We start from the raw sequence: 26,330 nt of genomic DNA, 5'->3' as shown, positions 1-26,330 counted from the left end.
GGTGCAAAGTATCCACAAATTCTAGAACTACATATTCTTTAGCGATAAGGACTCTAATGAAGTGATGTCTAATTTCAATGTGTTTAGTTCTAGAGTGTTGGATGGGATTTTTAGTGAGACAAATAGCACTAGTATTGTCACACTTGATAGGAATGGTACCTACTTCAATTCCATAATCAAAAAGTTGTTGTTTCATCCATGAAACTTGTGAACAACAACTACCGGCTGAAATGTATTCTGCTTCAGTGGTAGATAATGCAACACAATTTTGTTTCTTTGAAAACCAAGAAATCAACATATTTCCTAGGAATTGGCAAGTACCAGAGATATTTTTCCTATCTATTTTGCATCCTCCTTAATCCGCATAAGAGAAAGCATGCAAGCTAAAACTAGAGTCTCTAGGATACCAAATTCCTAAACTAGGAGTATCCTTAAGTTATATAAAGATTCTTTTAACAGCTAGTAAATGTGATTCCTTAGGGCATGATTGAAATCTAGCACATAAGCAAACACTAAACATAATGTCCAGTCTACTTGAGGTTAGATAAAGCAAAGATCCAATCATTAACCTATATAATTTAACATCCATACATTTACCTCCTTCATCTTTGTCAAGCTTCGTTGATGAGCTTATTGGAGTGGCATGAGGTTTCCCATTTTCCATTCCAAACTTCTTGAGCATATCCTTGACGTACTTAGCTTGATTGATGAAGATGCCATCTTTTCTTTGCTTGATTTGGAGTCCCAAGAAAAATGAGAGCTCCCCCATCATGCTCATCTCGAATTCACTTTGCATTAGCTTAGAAAATTCTTGGCAAAGAACATCATTAGTAGAACCAAATATTATATCATCAACATAAATTTGAACTACTAATAAATCTTTACCTTTATGCTTTAAAAACAATTTAGTGTCAACCTTTCCTTTTGAAAAGCCTTTTTCAATTAAAAAGTTTGACAATATTTCATACCAATCTATAGGAGCTTGTTTTAAACCATAAAGCACTTTTGTCAATTTAAAAACATGATTTGGAAATTTTGAATCTTCAAAACCCTGAGGTTGTTTCACATACACTTCTTCTTTTATAAAACCATTTAAAAATGCACTTTTAACATCCATTTGATATAATTTAAATTCATTGAAACATGCAAATGCTAACAACATTCTAATTACTTCCATCCTAGCTACGGAAGCGTATGTTTCATCATAGTATATGCCTTCTTCTTGAGTGTACCCTTGAGCAATAAGTCTAGCCTTGTTTCTCACTATATTACCAATTTCATCAAGCTTATTCCTATATACCCATCTAGTACCTACATTAGATTTATTACTAGGCCTTTCAACTAATATCCACACGCTACTTCTCTCAAATTGATTTAACCTTTCTTTCATATCCATTTCGAGAGGATCTTGAGTTTCCTCATCTTTTGTTTCTTCCTTTGATAATGGTTCTCCCACGTCATGTCTAACATCATTTGTGTTTGCAATACCTACATCATCATTTACACAAGAATCCTTCCTCGGAAGGGGATTATCATCGAAAACAACATGTATAGACTATTCTACAACTAAAGTTCTTTTATTAAATACTCGATAAGCTTTAGAATTTAAGGAATAACCCAAAAAAATTCCTTCATCACTTTTAGCATCAAATTTGCCAAGATTTTCTTTACCGTTGTTTAAAACAAAACATTTACATCCAAAAGAATGAAAATAGCTAATGTTAGGCTTTTTATTTTTGAAAAGTTCATATGGAGTTTTCTTCAAAATAGGCCTAATCATTACTCAATTAATAACATAACAAGCGGTATTTTTGGCTTCGGCCCAAAAATATTTTGGCAAATTGTTTTCACAAAGCATGGTTCTAGCCATTTCTTCTAAAGTTTGATTTTTCCTCTCAAAAACTCCATTTTGTTGAGGGGTTCTAGGTGCTGAAAAATTATGGATAATACCGTTAGAATTACAAAATTCAGTAAATCCAATATTTTCAAATTCAGTTCCATGATCACTCCTAACACTAGTTATATAGTAACCTTTTTCATTTTAGATTACTTTTGAAAATGTGATGAAATGTTCTAATGCTTAATCTTTTGTACTTAAGAATAGAACCCAAGTATATCTAGAATAGTTATCTACCAAGACAAATGCATATTGTTTTCCACCCAAGCTAGTGGTTCTATATGGCGCAAAAAGATCTAAATGGATCAATTGTAACACTCTTCTAGTGGATACGCCATTAATGGATTTAAAAGAAATTTGCTTTTGTTTCCTTTAGCGAAATCATTACGATTTTATCATTATCAAATTTTAGCTTAGGCAACCCTCGAACTAAATCTCTATGAATTAACCGTTGCTAAACACTCATACTAGCATGTCCTAGTCTCATATGCCATAACCAACTATCATGCTCATCCTTAACAACTAGGCATAAATTAGTCATATCTATAGAATCTAAATGCACCATGTATATGTTTCCTATTTTATGACCAACAAGCATAATCCGATTAGATACAATGTCAATAACTTTACAACCATTAGTTTCAAACATGACATTGAATCCCTTATAACACAATTGACTAATACTCAATAGATTATGCTTTAATTCATTCACATATAAAACATTTTTAATTTGTATGGAAGAGGTATTACCTATAGTACCTATACCTTCAATGTGACCTTTTGAGTTATCACCAAAAGTCACATCTCCTCCATTTTTGTCATTAAGCTCTATGAACCGACTCTTGTCTCCGGTCATGTGTCTTGAGCATCCACTATCAAGGTACCATGAATTAGATTTTTTTCCCGTGCCTTGTAGCAATGCTCCTTTTCCTACAAATATAGATTAATTTCTAATTTTTGCTACCCAAATCCTTTTGGGTTCATATTCATTAGTTTTCAAAATCCTAGTCCCCTTAGGTATCCATTTATGTAGGATATCCTTATCATTAGTAGTAATGAATTCTTTAGGAACCCATATACTTCTAACTATTTTTCCATTAGAGGTTCTTTGGGGACCTCTATGATTGTAGTTTTTTAAACTTTTTCTAACAAAGTTCGATTTTGAACTTTCTCCATTTTCAAAACGTTTTGTTCCAACTTTATTAAATGAAGCTTTAAGATCATCAATTTCTTTTTGATGATCATCATGAACTTTTGAAAGTAAGTTACGCAAATCAGTATTTTTTCTTTTCAAAATTATCAATTTTGATTTGCAATTTTTTAATCTTACTTTCAAGCTCATTGTTGGTCTTGGACATAAGACTATTTTCATTTTTCAATTTTGAAATTTCATTTTTGTATTTTGAATATGAAGTCTTATAATTCGAAGCCAACTCATTATAATCCTCTAATAACTCATCATAAGATAATTCATTTGAATCAAATGAGTTAGAGGTTACCTTAGAATTTTCCCTGATGGCCATCAAACATAAGTTTGCCACTTCTTGTTCCTCTTCATCGCTCCATGTAGCGACATGAGCCTTGTACTTCTTTTTTGATTGACCATTTTTTCTTCAATAGAGGGCAATCATATTTGACATGCCCCAATTTTTTGCACTCATAGCAAATGATAGGGTCTTTCTCCTTCGGTTCATTTTTGAAGCCTTCATTGTGTTTGAATTTCTTCCTCGGTTGGGCCTCATCAATTTTCTGAACCGTTTGACAAATAATGCCATTTCCTCGTCATCGTCATTTTCATCCAAATTACTCTCATCTTTTGTGGATTTGAGAGCAACTCCCACGTTCTTCTTCTTCTCTGTCTCTTTATATATCTCATCATTCTTTTCGAGGTCTACCTCATCTTGAAGCATCATTTCATGAGTGAGGAGAGAACCAATTAGCTCATCTAGAGTTAAGGATTTTAAGTTCTTAGCCTCGATGATCGTTGTCTTCTTTGATTGTCAAGATTTTGGAAGAGGGTAAACTAACTTCCTCACAAGCTTCTCATTTGGAATGAATTCTCCAAATGATTTGAGGCCATTGACAATCATGAAAAATCTATCGGTCATAGCTTTGATATCTTCATCCAGTTTCATCCTGAAATTTTCATAGCTATGAGTTAGAAGAGTAATTTTGGATTCTTTTACCTCGTTTGTGCCTTCATGAGTGACTTGTAGTTTATCCCATATTTCCTTGGCGGTTGTACAAGATGATACTCTCCCGTATTCATCCGGTCCAAGAACACAAAAGATAATATGGATAGCTTTGGAGTTGAGTTGGAACATTCTTGTCTCTCCTTCACTCCACAATCTTGGATGAGTTGAAGGTTTGATGTATCCGTCTTCTATGATATTCCATGCTCCCATGTCACTTACTTGAATGAAATACATCATTTTATTCTTCCAATAGGCATAATTAGCTCCATTGAAGAAATGAGGCTTGTTAACGGGCAATGAGTCAAGACCGAAGTCGTGGTTTGAAGTGGAGGCCATTGATGACTTGAGTATCGATGCAACTCTTCCCGAATCGACTCAAGAGACGATTAAACCTTCAATTGAGTGAGGCTCTAATACCAATTGTTGAGTTAATCGATTGACAGAATCGGCCAAGAGGGGGTGAATTGGCAATAAAATTTTTGGTGGAAGCTTTTGCAGAAAATGAAAAATATTTGTGTAGCGATTTAGAGTGGTTCGACTTTCTCAACTAAAGTATACATCCACTACCTTAGCTATCCACACTAAGGATTTTCCACAAATTCACTAATTTTTTTTAGGACAAAGAGTAACCTTACAAATCCCTCAAGAATTATACCCCAAATTCTTGAGAACACTCTCTCCCAAAGAGAACAATACAAATTTTGCAAACTTACAAGAAAATCCTCACAAGGAAAGATGTTTGCATAATTATAGAACAAAGAAAGAACACTTACGAATAATACAATTGAGCACAATAAGTGTTCTTGAAAGCAAAAATGAATATTGAATGGAATAGGCTTGAAAATGCTCAAACTTGAGGTTTGATTCTTTCTCTTTGATTCTCTCTTGATTCTTGTTAATAGTTATTGATCAATGGCTTTTAATCTTATTTAAATACTCATTGGATCATTTATGAATGTTGGGGATCATCAGTGGAGTTAATAGAGCCGTTAGTGTGTGAAAACAATTAATAAAACAGCTTGGAGCGTTGGGGGGTATCGGTACCCCTGCATAGGGTATCGGTACCCTACTGTGTAAAATTCAAATATTTTGATAGTTCTAAGATGGGGGTATCGGTACCTCCTGGGGGTATTGATACCCTCCGAGCAATCTGTTATTTCTTGGAGCCAAATCTTACATGGGGGTAACGGTACCCTCTTGGGGGGTATCGGTACCCTCCGAGCAATCTGTTATTTCTTGGAGCCAAATCTTACATGGGGGTATCGGTACCCTCTTGTGGGGGTATCGGTACCCTCTGGACAATATGGTTTTTATTTTAAGATTTATTAAGAAAATATTTTTGGCTCGATTAAAGGCTCAAAATACTTTGTAAAATTGTTTAAAAGATTAAAACACACTTTTACACTTGAGTAAGGATTGAATTTGACATTTGAAAAACTTGGAGTAATATTTTGATATTCGAATAGTTTGATTGAATATATATTTGAAATGATTAGAAAATCTTGGAATCCAATAACATTTAATTTGTTTTATTGAAACATCAAAATGTTTTCAACATACTCCTACGTTGTGGTTGTGTTTGATACTTTACTGTGATTTATGCTTGATGCATTTTATTGCAACGTTACCTAACTTGTTAGCATTTATAGCTAATGGATGCATGTAATGTAGTAGAGTTATTTATGTGTCACTAAGCTCGTAGCTCAGCGTTTGGAATTATTTCCATTCGTAGGTCAATAGGTGTCGATTCGGGAGCTTATCGCCATAGTTAAGGATCCAAATATTAACAAGCTACAGAGTGCGTCTTGGATTATTTTAGTGGGTATGTACTTCATAGACCTTGTTATTTAATTTGAGTCGTTACTCTTTTAACAACTTAATTTTATTTGAGATTTTTTTGGAGCTCCCCTACTTGTAAACTTAATTATTTTACTTACTTTAAAATGTCAATGGATGGTCGTCTTTATGGTGAAATAGAAAACGTTTTAAAATAGAATTTTTGGGTTAGTCATTTTGGTGGTACCGTGTAATATCCAAACCCTTCGAACTTCGGGTTAAATAAGATTTGAGTGTTACATTTAGTGGTGTCAGAGCATCAGGCTTAGTTATTCCTAGGACCAGCATGTTAGAGTCAGTACGATTCAATGATGTATATTCCCCTATAGTGTCAGTGTATATGCCCCTAGAGAGTCAATGATGTAGGTTATGACTGATGACCCAACAACCAGTTAGGAGGGTCATAATTAAAGTTACGTCTTACTCATCGAAGATATTATCAATGAGTTTGTTCTAGAATTTGAGTAGATGGGTATTCTAGAGGACATCGAGATATATGAGGCTACCTTCTTTAGAGACCTTATAGCTACTCTTAGGCACATCATTAGAGCCATCTCGAGAGCACTCGCTACACCTACCACACAAGCCCTACCACCCGTATCACCTCAGGAATCATCGGTTGAACGATTATGATGTTACAAGACTATAAATTTATTTGGCACTAGCGACGACGACCCCATAGCCACCGACCAGTATCTCTGTATGACTTTTCGTATATTCAGACAATTACATCTTACCCTAGAAGGTAAGTTTGAGTGCATCACATACTATTAAAAGGTGATGCCATCGACTGGTGGGAGATGTCAAATTAGCATTGGAGCCTACGAGACAGACATGGGAGTATTTTCTAGAGGAGTTCAGTTAGAAATACATTGAGGAGACACACATTGATGACCTGAGAAAACATTTCACCCACTTAGTTTAAGAGAACCAATATATGATAGAGTACAAACATGACTTTCATCATCAGAGTCCCTACATGCCTAAGTCAGTGGTGACTGAGGACTTTCACTGTATGAGATTCAGAGATGGCTTCATATTGACTTTCTGACTCATTTAGCTACTGATCCCCCGAGAGTTTTCACAGAGCTGACTCATCAAACTAAGGCAATTGAGAGAGTTCATTCTAGGAGGGCTAGTATGATGGGCAATTCTCGATGCCAGAACAGTGGAGCACTAGATTATGCAGATTATAATAGTCTTTGTCCAAGAAGGCCAAGGACTCCCAATAAGCAAGGAGATCCTCACCACCGTAATCTCGAATGATCGGGTAGAGCTCAGGGTGTCGTCAGGGGCTAGAGTAGCGTAGGAGGCCTTTGACCTCAGCCTCGATGACGAGCACATGAGGTTTTTGTAGAGGATCACACCTCCTCAGTATGAGAATTGGAATAAGGGGCACACTGGAGAGTACCATTGACTTTCTAAGGCATGCTTTGGTTGTGGGTTACTAGAGCATTTCATTCAAGAATATCCCGAGGCAGGCATCACAATACCATCAATTGCTTAGAGATCAGCTCATTCAATTTATAAGGGTAAAAAATTCATTCGTAGGGATCATAGCTTAGTATTAAGGCAGTAGAGTAGGGTATTGCCATATCTGAGTCACCTCAAGGTAGTATGTAGTGAATTCCCAGGATGATTGTGAGCCAGTAGACGTCATCTCAGGTATCTTTAATATTTATGGCATATCAATTACTGCTTTTATTGATCCTGGTGCTACCCATTCATATTTATGTCATGAGCTTATTCAAGAGTGGAGTATTGTGATCAAAGACCTAGAGTTTAAGGTTAGAGTCTCGAGTATGAAGCAAGGTTAAAATGTAAGGCTAAGAGACTCAAGGTTAGGCTCGTGGATAGTACCAAGGTAATGATGTCTAGTGACGAGTTTCGTGGTACTTCTAGGATTATCGTGGCTTTAGTCTCTCAGAGATTGATTAGTTAGGGTTAAGAAATGTTCTTATCCCATGTGATAGACACTAGAGTTCCAAGCCAGACGCTTGAAGACATTCGTACTGTAAGAGACTTGCTCGAAGTATTTCTAAAGGAACTACTCGGTTTGTCGTCAGTTCATGAGTTAGAATTTAACATCGAAATGTTGATGATCGACTTTGGTATCCATAGCTCATTATCACATGGCACTGACTGAACTAAAAGAGCTTAAGGCATAGATTCAAGAATTATTGGACCGACGGTTCATTTTTCCGAGTATATCACCGTGGGGACACCGGTGCTGTTCGTAAAGAAGAAGGATGAGTCGATGAGTTTATGTATTAATTACCAACAGTTGAACAAGCTGGTGATCAAGAATCTTTTACCCACTTCTGAGGATCGACGAGCTGTTTTATCAAATCAAGAAAGCTAGAGTGTTTTCCAACATAGACTTGAGGTCAAGGTAAATACCAATTCAAAGTCAAGGAAACCGATGTAGCTAAGACAACATTCAGGCTAGGTATGGCCACTATTTATTCTTGGTGATGCCATTTGGACTCACCAATACATATGTAGGGTTCATGAACCTGATGAACTGGGTTTTCCACCCATACTTGGATCAATTTATTGTTGCTTTTTATCGATGACATCTTAGTTTATTCTCAATTGAAAGATGATCACGACCATCACCTCTGAATCTTACTCCAAATGCTCAAGGAATGCCAATTGTATGCAAAATCAACAAATGTGAGTTTTGGTTGTCTGAAGTATTATTCTTAGTCCATGTAGTAGCCATAGTGGGCATTCGAATGGAAACACATAAAATCTAAGAAGTGGTCGAGTGGGAGCCATCGCGGAATGTATCTCATGTATATAGATTACTTGGACTTGTAGGATACTATTGTCATTTTGTCAAAGGGTTTTCCATGATTACCGCTCTCATAACTAAACTCCTCCAAAAGAATGAAACTTTTGTTTATAATGAAGCGCATCAACATAGCTTTGAGAATTCCAAAGAAGTCTTGACTCAGACACCGATTTTGACGCAACCCGAGTCTAGTAAGAACTATACCGTATTTAGTGATGCCTCGTTAAACAGCTTCTTAACATTGGGGTCGTGGGATCGAGTCCCACGGAAGGCATTTCATAATTCAGAGGTATCCTACGAAAGCTGCTCTCAACCTGGCGTCGGGGGCAGCCTACTATCCTACCTCCCCCTTACCCCATTATATATGGGAATAAGGGTCAGCTAATTTTTTTGTTAAACAGGTTAGGATATGTCCTTGTTCAAGAGGGAAACATGGTAGCATACACTTCTTGATAGCTAAAACCTCATTAACGCAACTATCCTACCCACGACCTGAAGTTAGTCGTCATAGCCTTTGCTTTGAAGATTTGGAGATATTACCTTTTTGAGGAAAAATATTATATTTTCACCGACCACAAGAGCCTTAAGTATATGTTTACCTAGAAGGAAAAGACAACATTATTGGATGGAGTTGTTAAAGGATTATGATTATATTATAGACTGTCACCCGAGAAAAACTAATATGGTGGTTGATGCTTTGAACCGCAAGTCGATGTCAGATCTTCGAACACAGTTTGCTAGGATGAGTATGACATCAGATGTAGGACTGATGATAGAGTTACAAATTGAGCAACAATTAGTTAAGGAAATAAATGAGTTGCAAGGGATATAAAAGCACTTAATGGCTAGATTAGAGCGAGTCTACTAAAGCGAGTTATCAAAATTCGAGCTAAGGGATGAGAGCGTATTGAATTTTTGAGACAGAATTTCTATGCCGCCTAACAGGGAGTTGAGGGTGAGAATACTTGGTGAAGGCCATTGCAGTCCACTCTCCGTGCACCCCGAAAGTGAGAAGATGTACTTAGAACTCTAACAACTATATTAGTGGCCAAATATGAAGAAAGAGGGTCTAAGTTCATGTCTAAGTGTTTAGCTTGTCAACAAGTTAAGACATAACATCAGGTTTCCTCTGGGTTGCTTCAGTTGATTCAAACACTGCAATGGAAATGGGACAGGGTAACCATGGACTTTGTCATTAGTATATCGAGGATACGTCAAAAGCATGATGTTGTTTTGGTAGTGGTGTACCGATTAACCAAAACAGCCTACTTCCTACTGGTATGAATGGATTTTAACTTGGAAATATTAGAATAGCTTTATATCAAGAAGATTGTAAGGCTTCATGGGGTACCGACATCGATTATCTCCGATAGGGATCTGCAGTTCACTTCTAGGTTCTAGAAGGCATTACAATTAACTTCAAGTACTTGGTTACATTTTAGCACCACCTTCCATCTATAAGCGGATAGTCAATATGAGAGAGTGATTCAAATCATTGAGGATATGTTGCGATGTTGCATTATTAACTTCGTAGGTAGTTGGGAGGACCACCTCCCATTTGTTGAGTTCACGTATAATAATAGCTACCAAACCAATATTCATATGACGCCATAAGAGGTGTTGCATGGGTAAAAGTGTAGGACCCCTTATGTTGGACGAAACTTAACAAGAGGAAGCTGGTTGGCCCAGAGTTAATTCGCGAGGCAGAGGAAAATGTACACTTGGCCAGTTAAGAGAAGCTTTCGATAGACATAGATATTACGCTAATTTGGACAAAAAGAGCATAGAGTTTATTGTGGGAGACAAGATGTTCCTTTAAGGTACCACCTTGGAGGAAAGTCCTCTGATTTAGATAAAAAAATTAACTCCGAGCTTCATTATACCTTATGAAATTCTCGAGAGGGTTGGACACGTAGTACACCGTCTAGCTTTACCGCCTGAGATGGAACATATCCACAATATGTTTCATGTGTCTATGCTTCGAACATCTCATGTCATATTGCTCGAACAAATTGAAGTGAGTTAAGATATGACCTATATTGAGGAGCCATTGAGGATCTTGACCCGAGAGGTCAATGAGCTACAGAATAAGAAGATTTCACTTGTTAAAGTTCTATGGAGAAATCAAATTATATAATAGAGAATTCAGATTACGTAATAGCGAAGTCGTGTACTCTGAAAACGCTAATGAACCAAGAACGTATAAGTTGTCCCTCCAATTAAAAGGGTATTGAAGAAAAGTGAGATAAAAAAGACTAGAGTGTTGCTACCCAAAAATAAACCCGAGTCAGGTATCGAGCTAGTTAGTATTACAACTAGTGAACAATAAACACAATAATCATCATAAAATCATGAAATGCATAAAGATCTCTTTAGAGATAAAAATTACTAAAATACCCTTAAATGCTAATGACTAGAATATATCAACTTAATAAATTATAAAAAATAACATACTAATAAACCTTCACATACATTCTAGATAAGAGAATGAACAAGATAGTAGTTAATGAGGGGTCGATCACATTTTAGTTATCGAGCTACACTAGTGTGTAGTTAGGCTATCTCAGTGGCCCTAGTGGGGAGTTGTCAGTGTTGTGTGGCCTTAGGGCCCTTAGATATGCATGTGTAGTTGCATCAGTCCAGTATAACAGCTATCCTTAAAGCTTGGATTAACGGCTATGTGAGATCGAGTCAATGCTTTAGTTGAAAGAGAATTGTACTGATGCTATATGATATCAGATTCCCCCTCCATGATCTATTTGATTACTATTTGAGACTAAAAGATCATTCAACAGCTTATTGGGAACTTTACCGATGCTATATGATTATCAAGTTCCCTTAGTTAACTAGTATATGATGGTTATGTGAGACCAAATACTAGCAGTGTATCGTATTCATATAATGTACAATAGTTTGTTGCATTTAGATAATGCACAATAATATCAGTGTCATATTCAGATAATGTACAGTAATGTTAGTGTCGCATTCAGATGATACGTAAAACTACTCTTATAACATTTAGATAATGTAAAACAGTTATAGTCAATATAGGTAGAGACCCAATAGAAGTGTACTTATGGCGATTCCCTTAGCAAAGGATTAAGGGAAGCATGCAACTCCTACTTCAGCGGTAGAATAGTAAAACCTTAAGTAGGAAACACTTGATTAAGATCATGCATGTACCTATTACTTAGTTACATATCTTTAGCATGCTTGTGTTTATGAAACTCATAATGCTACTCTAGATTAACGATTATACTCCTGGGTTTTGTAAGTTTTGTGTTTCGATGTTTCCATTCGTAGGTTATTAGCTTGAGCCATTCGTGGAGTACCATCGCAATAGGACTTCCAACATCGCTTCCAGAGTACTTCATTATGGCTTTAGTGGGCATGTGTATTCATAAGACCCTTATTATTGTATTTAGATTTTATAACCTTGAGTTGTATTATTTAGATTTTAGATTATTTCATGAAGCTCCAATTTATAAAACCATTTTTATAAATGTCATGTATGTCTAGTTTGGTACCATTCAATATATTTTGAAAAAAAATAAATAGTTTTTGAATTTAGGGGTTATCTCAATAGCTTAATGTGGTATTTTAGGCCCAATCAGTTTAGGGTGTTACACTAGATCTTACCGTTTTTGACATTACTAGTTAAGAAAGATAAACTGTCAAATTTTTTTAACATCGAATTTCTTGATTAGATTGGGACGAACATCAAGATTGGATTGAATTTTGTGAATGATTAGTAAGATTGAAACCTTTTATTAGGAATTGTTATATGGAATTTATGACGATCTAGGAATGTCGTGGTCTTTAAAAACGAAGATGTGCATGATGATCCACTTTTGGAAAGAGGCAGGTTCTAATCGATAGATTCTTGAAAAATGGATTAAATTAAATACAAATGGTGCCTTGAATCTTTAGAAGGGTAGAACTTCTATACTACACGATCATACTAGGCAATGACGTATGTGATTCTTTAAATTTAGGCTTAAAAGTCAAAAAGGTTCCAAACATATTCCTTTTTTTTCAGTTTGGTGTCTAACATTTGTTTGTTTTGGTTTGATGCCTAACATTTCATTCCGTAACTCAGTTTGAGTCAAACTATGATGGACCGTTAATTTCGATTGTTAAATGCCACCCGACATGGGTATAATAATAGAAAATGCTTTTCCCCTCTCTTTCTTCTCTTCCCTCTCATATTCTCATCTTTCCAAACCAAAACAAAAAATGATTTTCCCTCTCATTTTCCCTCTATTTCTTCTCTTCACTCTCTTCCCCTTCACTCTCTTCCTAGGCACTCGGTTCAACATTTGTCGGAGTTAAAATTTGATCGGCAATCGGACGTCCACGAGGAGCCTTTGAGTAGCAATAGTTCATCACCGGTAGAGCTTTTAAATCCATCGATGACCAAGGCCAAGCTTTATTAGCATGGAAGAATAACTTCCACTAAAGAGACACGAAAGTTCATCAATGGAGTAACAATAGTTCATCATCGGTGAAGCCATTATTCTTTCTTTGTTTTCCTTCTCCCATTGTGCATCGTTCACATCTTTCAAAAGGGTCAACGTCGTTCACGTCATGGTTAATTACTGGTAAAGCCATCCATCACCTCGTCGTTCCCTCATTGCAAACTTCCCCTCGCTTGGTCGTTCGATCATCGTTTACTTTTTCTCGGTAATAAAATAGTGAGTTACGCCACTGCCACACTTCAAACTCGTGGTTGTTTGACTGTGGCTTTGTGAGGAAGAGTTAAATCGGTGTGTTCTATCTTGTTGGGGTACTGCTACCATCGTTTAACAACACTGGTTTCGTACATGTGGGCTACCGTTATTCTTGCTATGCTACCACCGACCGTTTAATTCACTCTCATCGTCGGGGCTCGTGTGTGGAGGTCGAAACGACCAGTTATGAACGCACTTCATTTTCGATAATCGTGGTTACGTCATCGACAAACTGATCATGGTCGAATTTGCAGCTCATAACCAGACTAGTAAAGTTTTGTGTGTATGAAAAGATTTTAGGGTTATTGCAGTAAAATGGTTCGTTGTTTATGGAGGTTTCGGGGTCCAATCGGATATCATTGGAGTATGAAAAGGAGAAATAATAACCAGGGAAGTTGAGCCTTGGAGGGATGTTGCAGAGTGATGGGGAAGAGAAAGAGTTAATTAATTTATTATTTTTTAATTATAAAATTCATTTTTAATATTAAATAAATGCCATGTGGCATTTAACGGCTGAAATTAATGGTCTGTCACGACCAGACCCAAATTGAGCTACGAAATGAAACATTAGGCACCAAACTGGAACGAAAAAAAAGTTAAGCACCAAACTAGAAAAAAATGCATACTTTGGGCACCTTTTTGACGTTTAAGACTTAAATTTATTGGGGTGCGCACGATATTAGAAGCTGAACTTTGGAGCATGTATGTAGGAATATATTTGGTTTGGGAGTTGGGGTTAGACGTATTGTGGGAGAATCGGACAGTTTGAATGCCATACAATTGATGAATGGTTCGAAGGTGCAGTCGGGTGGCCTAACCCTCTTGTCATTCGTTCACGAGCTGATCAAGAAGTAGTGAGAAGTGAAATTCTCACACATTTGACGTGCTAGTAATGCAATAGCTAACCACCTAAATAAGCGTACGTAATTGGATAGGTTTGATCTTGTCCCGTATGCTCAGCCTCCACAAGAAGTTTATAAGATGTTGCATGACGATGAAACAAATAATTCATTAATTGATCGAGATCGACTAGTTTCAATTAGTGCATGCTTTAATTGCGCCTAATTTATGATTGTGTTGTCATTTTGGTTTGTTTCTGCTTTGTTTTGACATTGTATAAGTTATCTTGCTTTTTTTTATGTAATGCTATGATAGTTATTCTTTTTCTCCGAGAGGATTTTTTAATAAGACTTATGATAGTATCCCTTCTTTACCAAAAAAGAAAATAATTAACTTTAAATGATATTGATATGTTGATGTCTTTTATAGTATTGTTCATTTTATTTTTATATTATGATGTATTTTTATTTATTTTTAATATTTTTTGAGTTATTTTCAATTCATTTCAAAGATTTCTATAATTTATTCTAATAATTCAATTTTAATTACATATTAATTTATTTAGAAATATATTCATTACACCAATTATATATTAGTATATATACATAGTATAATTAATTTCAAAGTTTTTTGTTCTGATATGGAAGCATCGTGCCTGATTTATTATGATTAGAGAAATATTAATCTTCTCACATCGTGTCAGAAAAAAGTCATTTTCTAAAAAATTAAAGAAAAACTTGTTGATTGATAAAATAAACAACAACAAAACCCAATTCCCATATATATGGGGTAAGGGGGAGGTAGGGTAGTAGGCTGCCCCCAACGTCAGGTTGAGAATAGCTTCCGTGAAAGACCTCCGGCAGTCAGAAAATTAAAAATATAGATAAAATGCAATGCATGTATAAATAATTACATAAATACATAGCTAAAACAGTATTCATATGCAGTCATTAATATCATATGTGCTTCTGTAATGGGGAGTAATCCCTGCAAAATAATCCATGCGAAATAATCTCTGCATATAGACAGAAACCTAAGACCCGACTAAATTTAATAGAGGAAACATGACGGGAATGATACACAGAAGACAACGATAGCAAGCCCAGGTCTAATCTTTCATAAATACCAATAACAGAAAAGTATAAAAAGTAAAAGTCATGGAAATTACTACAAATGCATTTAAAAGAAGACAAAGATGATACACCCTATAGATGTGACTCACACTACTCGACTACCCTAGTCTTAAGCCTCCATAATTTCCTATCATAGGTCATGTCTTCGGTAAGGCCTAAATCCATCAAATCAGATCTCAAGCAGTCATCCCACTTCCTCATTGGTCGTCCTTTCCTTCTGGCACCGTCGACTGTAATCGACTTTACCCTCCTGACCGTATCCGACGGTAGTCGCCTAAGGACGTGCCCAAACCACCGTAGTCTTCCCTCCCTCATTTTTTCGGAAACATACACCACCCCTAAGGACATCCTAATAGCAGAGTTTGTCGTCATATCCCACAGAGTCCTACCACATGTCCATCGAAGCATTCTCATTTCTGCGGCCTCTATCCTCCTTACGTGATCCTTCTTGGGTGCCCAACATTCTGATCCATACAACAGCGCTGGTCTTATTGCCATTCTATAAAATTTTCCCTTAAGTTTTAGAGGCACCATCTTGTCACACAAAACTCCAGTAGCGGCCCTCCACTTTAGCCATCCCGCCTTTATACGGTGTGTAACGTCATCATCTACACCCCCATCTTTATGTATCATAGACCCTAAGTACTTGAAACAATCCTTTGAGGGAAGAACGTGTCCTTCTATGCATACTTCTACATCTTCATCGTTTTGGTTCCCATTGAAGTTTGAACATAAATACTCTGTCTTTTCAATATTGATCCTTAAACCTTTTTCTTCCAAAGCAGTCTTCCAGGTAGCCAGTCTACTATTCAACTCAGATTTTGTTTCAGCCACTAAGACAATGTCGTCAGCGAAAAGCATACACCAAGGTACACCGTCTGGTGTCGCACAATAGATGTCGTCCATAATCAAGGTGAAGATGTAAGGGCTAAGAGCCGACCCCTGGTGGAGTCCGATTTCCACCGGGAATACCTCGGTGTCGCCAACTGTAGTCCTGACGTAAGTAGTAGATCTACAGTACATATCACGAATCGCCCGGATATAAGCAGTTGGTATCCGTCTCGTTTCCAAAGTCTTCCAGATCGTATCGCGAGGAACGCTATCATAAGCCTTCTCAAGGTCAATGAACGCCATGTGAAGATCTCTAGACTTTTCCCTATATTTCTCCATAAGCCGTCGAAGTAGATGAATCGCCTCCGTGGTAGACCTGTTTGGCATAAAGCCAAATTGGTTTTCCGAAACCCTAGTGACTTGTCTCAACCTAGCCTCTATCACCCTTTCCAATAGCTTCATGGTATGGCTGAGTAGTTTAATACCTCTGTAGTTACCACAACGTTGGGGATCTCCTTTATTTTTATAGATTGGTATAACCGTAGACTCTCTCCACTCCTCTGGCATCTTGGAAGTCTCTAAAATAATATTAAAGATGTTGGTCAACCACTTAACTCCCTCATCTCCTAGGGCTAACCACACAGTGATAGGAATTTGATCAGGACCGACAGCTTTCTCCCTTCCCATCTTTCTAAGAGTCATTTTGACTTCCTCAAACCCAATCCTACTTGTAGGGCAGTCATTCGCGTAATATGATGGTCGGCTGACCCAACAATGATATTATCTCTACATGGAGAGGCACCGTCATTAAATAAGCCAAAGAAGTAACTACCCCAAACCCTCTTAATATCATGATCTTTCGTTAAAAGAACACCATTGTTGTCCTTAATAAACCTAATGTTACCTAGATCCTTTTTCCTAATCTCCCTAGATTTTGCAAGTCTGAAGATGCCATTTTGTCCTTCCTTAGTGTCTAATCTCTTGTACATTTCCTCATATGCCTTATCCTTTGCTTTAGCTACCGTTTTCTTGGCTTCTCGCTTTGCCTCCTGGTATCTTTGTTTAGCTCTCGACCTTTCTTCGTCGTCATTGCATTGAAGAAACTCCTTGAAGCAAGTTTGTTTTGTCTTCACCTTAGTTTGGACTTTGTCGTTCCACCACCACGATTCTTTATGTTCCTTGGCCTTCCCCGTCGACAACCCAAGGGTGTTTTTGCCCACCTCTCTGATGGAATTTGCCATATTTTTCCATAACATATCTGCTTTATTTGAGTTTGTAGTTTCAAAACCTATATTAGACAAAAGCTTACTCCTAAAGTCATCAGTTGTCGCTCCATGTAAGTTCTTCCAGAGGATCCTAGGTTTACCTAGTTTAGCCCTCCTATGAGTGCTCCGCCCGTTGGGTACGCGGAACACCAAAATCAACAATTTGTGTTGTGATGCACATGCCTCTTCAGGGAACACCTTACAGTCAATGCAAGCCCATCGTTCCCGATTTCTAACCAAGATGAAGTCGATTTGGGTACAATGTCCCCCGCTATGAAACGTAATCAAGTTCGCATCTCTTTTATTAGATAAGGAGTTAGTGATCACCAAATCGTGAGCAGTAGCAAAATCAAGCAACGTACGCCCCTCATCATTCCTGCTACCATAACCGAAACCCCTATGAACACCGTCATACCCGTCGATTGCACTACCTATATGGCCATTGAAGTCTCCCCCTATGAAAACTCTTTGGTCCTCTGGAATGCTCCTAAGTACAATATCTAACTGATCCCAGAAGCAACGTTTCTCCCCCTCCCCTAGGCCAACGTGTGGAGCGTACACTGAAAGGACATTCACCACTTCCGCTTCTATAATAACCTTAATCATCATGATCCTATCCCGGTATCTACAAACTTCAACTACATTTTCCTTGAGACTAGAGGATACCAAGATACCCACCCCATTTCTAGCGTTATCTACTCCTGAATACCACAACTTGTACCCATTACACTCTCTGGCGCGAGCCCCTTTCCACCTAGTCTCCTGAATACATGCAAAATCTATTTTCCTATTACTAAGTACGTCTGTCAGCTCCAGCAGCCTAGCATTTAATGTGCCTACATTTAACGAACAAACTCTAAGTCTAGTCTCCTTGACACCACTCTGTTGAGCCCTCCCCCTATACGCCCTATGGGTTCTAAAAGAATGACATGACCTCAAGTAATCATCTATAATCGAAGCTATGAGGGACTATGAAAATGAAATCCAAAGAAGAAAGAAGATGCACCAATAAAACGCTAGAGAATTGAGGGTACTAAGAAGCCTAGTTGGTTACTTAATAGGATTCGCTTTTCTAATGGAACAAAATAGAAATGGAGAAAAAATAGAACAAAGAACCTTCAATTACGGGTCAAACTCGCCGGTGGGAAGTTGATTTTCGTAAAAATAAGCTTTTTGTTTTTGAAAAAAAAAAGTCAAATTAAAATTAACTAAAGATTATAGAGATTCTAAAACTTTCTGAAAATTAGAAAGGAGAAGACAAGAGGAAAGAAACGCACTGAGGAACAAAAATCAAATGGCTGAGAGAGTAGATCTGGGGATTTGCAGAGCTAAAAGCAAAGGAAGAGAGCAACAGAATTATTAAATTTATTTTGCATGAACCGAAGAGGAGTTAAAGGAATTTTCAACAGTTTTAAAGCTGAGAATATTTGAGTTTAGAGAGGAGAAATCAAATCGGAAAAACACAGGAGATGGGACTGTCCAGTATTAAATCAGACTCTTTCGCTTCTTTTCTTGCCTCCTAAAAAGATGAAATTTTTCTTTCTTCCCAGCGTTGATGCTGGCGTGTATGAGATGATCAAAGTCTCAAATAAGAAATAAAATATGTATAACGAAGAAAACCCAAATCCAGATCTAGATCTTGCATCAAACCGTGAAAGAACAGTCAAGACAAATCAAAGCACACACCTTTTATGCATACATATACATCTAAACAAAAATCAAAGGAAAGCAGAACACATAAATAAGATATGGGAGATGAGAAAACTAGCACCAGGCCGACTACAAAACAAAGAGAAACTCTAGTTTGCGAAAATTTTCTCGCGGTTTCTCGGAAACCCACCAAACAGAAAAGCAAAGCAACAGAAATCAGAATGAGTAAAAGAAGAAGATCATACAGTGGGCTGGTTGAATCAATCTATTTTTATCAATTAAATATATTGAAGTAAACATATTAATGAATTTTTGAGTAAACTATATGTTTAATATTTAACTACCACTTTTATTCTATTTTGATCATGTAACTATTTTTTGTCTCAAAATCATACTTAAAATTATGTTTTATTTTCATTTTGATCACTCACTGTTAAAAAATTAATGGTAATATTGATATATCATCGTAAAGTAATGACACATCATAATTGAAAAAATCTAAATAAAATATTATATCAATAGTTCTGTTAATTTTTTAACAGCAAACGATTAAAATAAAATCAAAACATAATGTTATTCATAACTGTTTAAAAAATAATAGTTATGTAAATAAAATAGAATAAAAATGATAGTTAATGATATTAAACGTTTATTTACCTTTAATGTTATCATTAAGATGAAGAAAATTTTTGGAAAGAGAAGTAAAGGCACCCCAAATTCCTTTATTTCTTCAGAAATCAAAATAATAAACAATTTGGCTGCACGTCGTTTATAAAATTCCTCACCTTCTCTAATAAACTCTCGTCGTGGAATTAACGATAATTGTATTTTATTTTTCTTATAGTTTCAAGGGATTGGGTATCTCCATACATGCCTTTTCCCGTTACCCATAATCGAGAAGATTTTCTATATTTTCGTCTTTAAAGATTACCGCTGTTTATCTGATATTCAGTGTAGGGTTTGTTTTTCTTTTTTCTGTTTCGGTTGTCCCCCTTTCATATTTATTTAATTCCAAATGGATGTTCGCTTCGATAGCTGGTAGCAGAAAATATGCTCTATTTAAGGTCATTTTCCCCTTTTCTCTTTAATTGCTTGTTTTCATTCTATTATATCTCTGGGTTTTCTGCTGCGTAGCTTGTTTAGTGCTTCAATTACCTTTTTTTTCCTTTTGGGTCAGTGCATTCGCTAATATTATGCTTAGTATGTGTTGATTGCTAATTTCTGCTGTTTTCATTTAATTGCTACTCTTTACTTTGCTTTGCTTTAGCTTTTAATATTGGGTTTACTAGATATTTTTTACATTTATTTTAGAGCATGAATTTATTAGTAAATTAGTACATTTGTTTGTGTGGATATAGGGATCTTTGGAGAAGGCATAGGAGGAAGGTTTTGGTTACAGCAGGTGTTTTTGGAAGTGGGTATTTGTTGTATAAGCTATATGATGCTCACAAACGCAGGCTTACTGATTTGGAAAGGCAAGTTGCAAGAGAGAAGGAAAATGATGAATTCATTAAAGCCCAGTAAGATTGATCAAAACTGTTATGATCTTTGTGGAACAAATCGCTCTATTGGTTCTTATGTTTCCTGATTTTTTGTAACGTTGGCAGAATGCAAGTCCATTTTGACAACATTCAACGAATTGCTGTTACAGCAACATTGCCTCATGCAATGCACTATTTAAGTTGTCAGATAGATGAAGATTTGAACCTTTCACATCTTACAGATAGACTGATGAAAGGGAAGGTTCAGCCCAACAGTTTGTCTTCTTCAGAGAAACTTGAATTATGGGATAGACTCAAAATTTTAAGTAAGATGATGTTGCTTATTGTTTTCTTAGCAATTACTGCTCTGGATTTTATAAATTGCAAGTTCTTAAGCCATGCTGATGTATATATTCTTTCAAATTGATAGTTGATTTGATTTTTTTTCCAGGTTTTACTAGAATGGTGGTGTCAATATGGGCAGTAACAATTCTCAGTTTATATATTAGAGTTCAAGTCAACATTCTTGGAAAACATTTATATATCGATACTGCATGTGGTCTTGGAAGCTCTCATTTACTTGTAAGAGCACTACATTTTTATCCACAATGCTTGATAGTATGTTCAATTCATAAATTATTAGCTGCAATTGATTTGCGAAACCGTATCAACTTACAGCTTTTGCCTCTTCATATAGTGAAATTACTCTGAGTTAATTAAGTCTAAATTTCTCAGTTTTAATGCTAGTTGGTATATCCGCATGATTTCGTTTTAGTTGCCTTAAGTGCTTGAGAAACAGAGGACCTCATACAGGAAATTTTTAAGAATTCAGTACTTATAATCATTTTTTACTCAATCTAATTTGAATGTTTATTTGGGTACTAAAATGTGAACTTATTTTTTGTATAATCCTTTGTCTAAGCCTGTTGGAAGTGTTTGTGAAAATATTAAGATAGTAATGAGACTTCAATTCATACTAGGTGCTATGTTTTATAGCCACAATGTTGACCATATAAATAAGTAGTACTTATTGTATGTGTTAACTGAGATTTAGTGAGATTTTTGTAGATTAAACCGTCTATGGTTGTAATCGACTTGACCCTCTAATCTTCATCAATTCCCCCCCCCCTTTTGCTATGTGATTGTGAGTCTTCATTTTTTTCTGTATTGTTTAAGCCATCGTCTTATTGTTAGGTAATATCACTGAATAGTCTCATTGTCGATTTCTGTCATTTACCTGGTATCTGTTGGCCCCATAAATCTTAGTTATGATCTTTCAGGCGTCTTTGATTATCTTATTTTCTGAAGATGGTCTTTGTGCCTTTCATGCAGGAGGATGCTGATCCAATTGACAGGGATGACCAGCAAAAATTTCTGGCAAGTGCTGACTTTCTTGCTAGTCATGGCTTGCGAAAATTGATTTGCGGTATGCAGACAGCAGCAACAGAAGTTTTGAAAGCGTATGTGATTCTCCAATTATTTATCTCTTCCTTTTGGTTTATTATTCTTGAATCAGCATTTTTGTAAGTATAAGCTAGAAAAGGATTAGATATGTAAATATTTCACCAAAGAACATAGCCATAAAAGAGAAAAATGTAGGAAAATTATTTATATAGCCAGCCCAAATTGGTTTTTATGTTAATGCTTGATTGAGGTTAGCATTTTCAATCATCCATCTTCAGATAAGGTATGATCTGTCAATTTTATCTTCCAGTTTGTGGGGTAATCCATTCACATTCCTTCTAATCAAATAGGATTTACACTGTATTGTATAATCTATACCCTATAAAATTATGGACATCGAAAATCCTTTGAACTGACGGATATGATTGGTCATTATATTTCTAAATTGCCGGCTTAAATTTTATAATTTAAATAAAAATTCTTCTTCAATTGAAAGACTTTCATTATTGTTTATTATGGTTGTAAATTGCCATTTTTAGATATTATGATTTAAATATTAACGAGATTTATTAATGTAAAACGTACTATTCTTTATGTTATTGTGATATATTATATATACGGAACAAATTTTGAGTTATTTAGAATTCATTTTTTTTTAATTTCATTTTTTATCTTCTACACCTTACATGAACTTTACATCGGTAATATGAATGTTATTAATTTCATATATTATTTTCTTGGGCATGGTACTAATTTTAAATATTTGTACAAAAACAAAACTATGTATTCATTGTATAGTTCTATTTAAAAGAGGTATTCACATGTAGGTCATGTGTCAGAAAAACTTCTGAGGTATAAAGCACTTAGGACTGAAAACAGTAATGACAATGACTATCGTGACGTGTGTGATGCTTCTATTCCCAGAAGTCGATATCCAACCCTAATATTCCTGAAAAGGGATTTCTGATATTGTTCAAAACTCTTTAGATTATGTAGTCTTGTTTGAGTTTACTTTATTACACTTTTCACTAAAGGGTAATGTGATGTCTTCTAGACATTTAGACCCTGAGAGAATAAATTCAAAATGATTAGGAGGCAAGAGTTGAAAGTGAAATACACATCAAGAACAGTCCTTTGAGAAAACCTCCTGAACTTTATGACATGCAAGTTCTATTTGCCTTAATATTCGGAGGACACTACTATGAAACTTCTTGTTTTTCCCTGAAATCAATATAATAGAATGCTTCATGACTGTTATCTTAGATTATTGAGAGCATTGGGTGAACATTAAAGTTTCCTCACATGGCTCGGATTTTTGCGACTTTCTTGCAGAGAGCAGTTGAGGGATTTCTTCAATACTGCAATACTTCATCAAACTATCATGCAGATACTTGACATGTTCCTTAGCATGGGAAGTCCTCATCACTGGGTGGATTGCATGATGCCCGAGGACCCAAGATCACACAAGCTTGCCAAAACATCCAGCAGTGGTGAAACAAATCCTCTTGAGTTTACACAATTTGATCAACTTATGGTTGAGACTCGAGAAGTAGTTTCAAGGTATCATTGGTACATTGGCCTAGAAAATATTGTTTTATTGTGCTTTCTGTTTAGCATTTTAGGAGTCTTAGAAGTGATCAAAGGGGTGGTGTGGTCGATTACATAGCTCCATTTTGTCTCAACAAAGGCTTTAACACCAACCATTATCATTTAATAATTATAGTGTAAAGCATTGCTTGCGAAAGAAATGACGGAAACATTTATAAAAAATGATGATGCTTAAGTCTTAAATTACTGCCATTATTTTTTCTTTTCTACGTTTCCTTTTATTTTCAACCTTTTTGGGTAAAAAGGAGGGAAGGAGGAAAAGGGTTGGGGCGTGCATACTTCAATTTAGGGGCACTTTTGGGGTAATGAATTGATGATTGATTATGTAACCTAGAATATGTAATGAAGGGCTACCTACAATGTGGAACTTTGAGGAGAGTACGTGGCCTTGTCGGGGTAGGGCTTCGTAAACTTAAGACTTCATATTTGGGGTTTCTTTGTGGTGGCCTTGTCAGGGTAGGGCTTTGTAAACCTAAGACTTCATATTTGGGGTTTTTTGGGGATGACCGACTAGGAGTAAAGAGCAGGAAGTTCCACCTTGTTTATATTCCTTAAAAAAAAGGAAATGCAAAATATAGGAAGAGTAGGGGATAATTGTTTTTTTATGATTTTGTATTGTTATATCCTAGTTAAACCAAGATATTAAAATAACCTCCAAAGAGGAACCATGCCTTCCAAATCCCCTCGGTACTTGGGAAGGTATTATGGATCATGAGGGAGAGGGAAATGTTCTGAAAAGGAAAATAAAAAACTTTAGTTTCCTTAATGGTGAGATGAAAGGTTAATTAGCGAATAAAACACAGGCTTTTAATAACTGAATTGAGAAGAAACCAGCCTGAGCATGTCAAGTCTTGCTGTCTGGACCTCCTGGAATATACTATTTCATAATTATCACATCATTTTTAAGTCAGGCAGGCCTTCTTATCTCAGAATAATGCTCTGAACGAGACTACCTGCCGCAAAGCATACATTTTGTGGCAGTTGAGAATTTTAATGACTATTCTTTCACCCCATATTTCTTCTTTTATTTTGAATTCATTGTGGTGGAACCTGATAAATTTTTTCCTTCTTGCCTGTATTGAATTGTTGACATTTAGATTTTAGACCTCAAAAAGAAAAATTTAATTATAGATGTTATCTGCGAACGATTTATGTGCAGTCAAATGTTAATCTCGTGTTGATAACTTTGTGGTGTCAAAGTTTGAAATCTGTTCGTCTTGTGTTGCAGTGCTGAATTTGGTAATGTTGTTGAATTATCATTAAAAGCAGTAGCGAAAGCCCTGGTGGAGGATAAGAGCTTTCAATCTGGAGGAGGCAGTCTAACAAACGGGATGCCACTAGCTAGACTTTTGCCTCGAATAGCACAGATATGTCCGTCTTTGGTTGAGGAACCAAGCAAAAACCAGTTTATCAAAATCATACAAAATGTTCCAGAAGTAGGGCTCTTCTTCACACTCCTCTATTCCAGTATGTCGGCCTCATAGAGACCATGTTTGTAATCTTAATTCACATTTAATTTACCAAAGGGCATCTGCACCGATGCAAAGATTCTCCAAATGGGGCTAGGTTTGAGGTTCAAAATCAAGTTGCTGAAGGAGCTAATGATTATTCCACTAGTTTGTATTGTTTTGGGTATCATGTTGGTTATTTGTTTGAAATGTTGCTAAAATGAAGGCTGAGATTAAGGGGCAAGGGGCTTTACATTTATCATTTGTTATCTGCTTTGAAATTATAGGTGAGACCAAGTCATCAAAGGTCAACATGGTACCATGTATTTCGTTGATATGCTGCTTGCTTCTGCCACATTTCTTCTATTAACCCCGGATCAAACTTTGAGGTTCAAAGTACAATTTAAGTTTGAGAATTGACTCTGAATACTAACACTAAGCATTATAATTTTCAGCATTTGTTTACCATGTGTAATCACCATTTTTTTGTGAATTTATTAACAATTAAATAGTTTTACTAACATGTTTGTTAATATTTTCAGATTTAATTGTCTTTAGACTTAAAGAATAAATTTGTGTATTGTACATTATTTATTTCTTTTTATGTTTTTCCTCACACACTGTGCACTGTATATTCATGACATGAGCTAAAACTCCGCTCTTACTCTATTTAGCTTGAATGAGAAACTATTTCCTCGTGTGGTTTTCACCTTCGTATGGACATAAGGAAGTGTGTTCCTTCGAATTGAATTCAATCCGAAAGTCTGTAATGGATCAGGATTGAGGATTTGGCAGTCCAAGGGGCACCAACAAAGGACAATTCGATAACCCTTTTACCTTAGATCCAAACCTAGCATATAATAAATCTAGAACTCGAATCTAGTCAGAGCCTAACTCAAGAGAATCTCGTAAGGTTAACACACAAGGAAAAGCATGTTGAGTCTTAATTTACTTTATTTTCCTAATAAATGCATGCGAACTAGAAATCATGTAGTAAGATTTATTTCTCCAAATAAAGGATGGAACTAGATTACATGAGGTTAGGATTTTTATTACATTTTTTATCATTTTCATTATGTATTACATTTTTCATACCATGGTGGTAATTTATGATTGATGTTCATATAGAAGGCTAGAAATATGGAACGAAGAGTCTTGCATGAAGTAGAAAATAATGCAGATGTGTCTGTAATATGTTTAAAATTTCGTTTTAGT

The 26,330-nt window shown here is 36.0% G+C and overlaps 1 protein-coding gene across 1 annotated transcript; it reads left to right on the top strand.

Moving 5' to 3' along the window:
• Positions 1-19,995: 19,995 nt before the first annotated feature.
• Positions 19,996-25,470, top strand: LOC120124718 (peroxisome biogenesis protein 3-2-like). The gene is made up of 7 exons (XM_039143315.1): positions 19,996-20,238; positions 20,533-20,694; positions 20,782-20,981; positions 21,107-21,237; positions 21,988-22,115; positions 23,392-23,619; positions 24,896-25,470. Exons 1-7 carry the CDS (start codon positions 20,225-20,227, stop codon positions 25,149-25,151), a joined length of 1,119 nt encoding a protein of 372 aa, XP_038999246.1. The 5' UTR covers positions 19,996-20,224; the 3' UTR covers positions 25,152-25,470.
• Positions 25,471-26,330: the final 860 nt, after the last annotated feature.

This window comes from Hibiscus syriacus, unplaced genomic scaffold (assembly GCF_006381635.1).
Source record: "Hibiscus syriacus cultivar Baekdansim isolate YM2019G1 unplaced genomic scaffold, ASM638163v2 tig00110429_pilon, whole genome shotgun sequence".
Lineage (NCBI taxonomy): Eukaryota > Viridiplantae > Streptophyta > Magnoliopsida > Malvales > Malvaceae > Hibiscus > Hibiscus syriacus.
The sequence above is the reverse complement of the archived record's forward strand: the minus strand, read 5'-3'. Positions and strand labels throughout refer to the sequence as shown.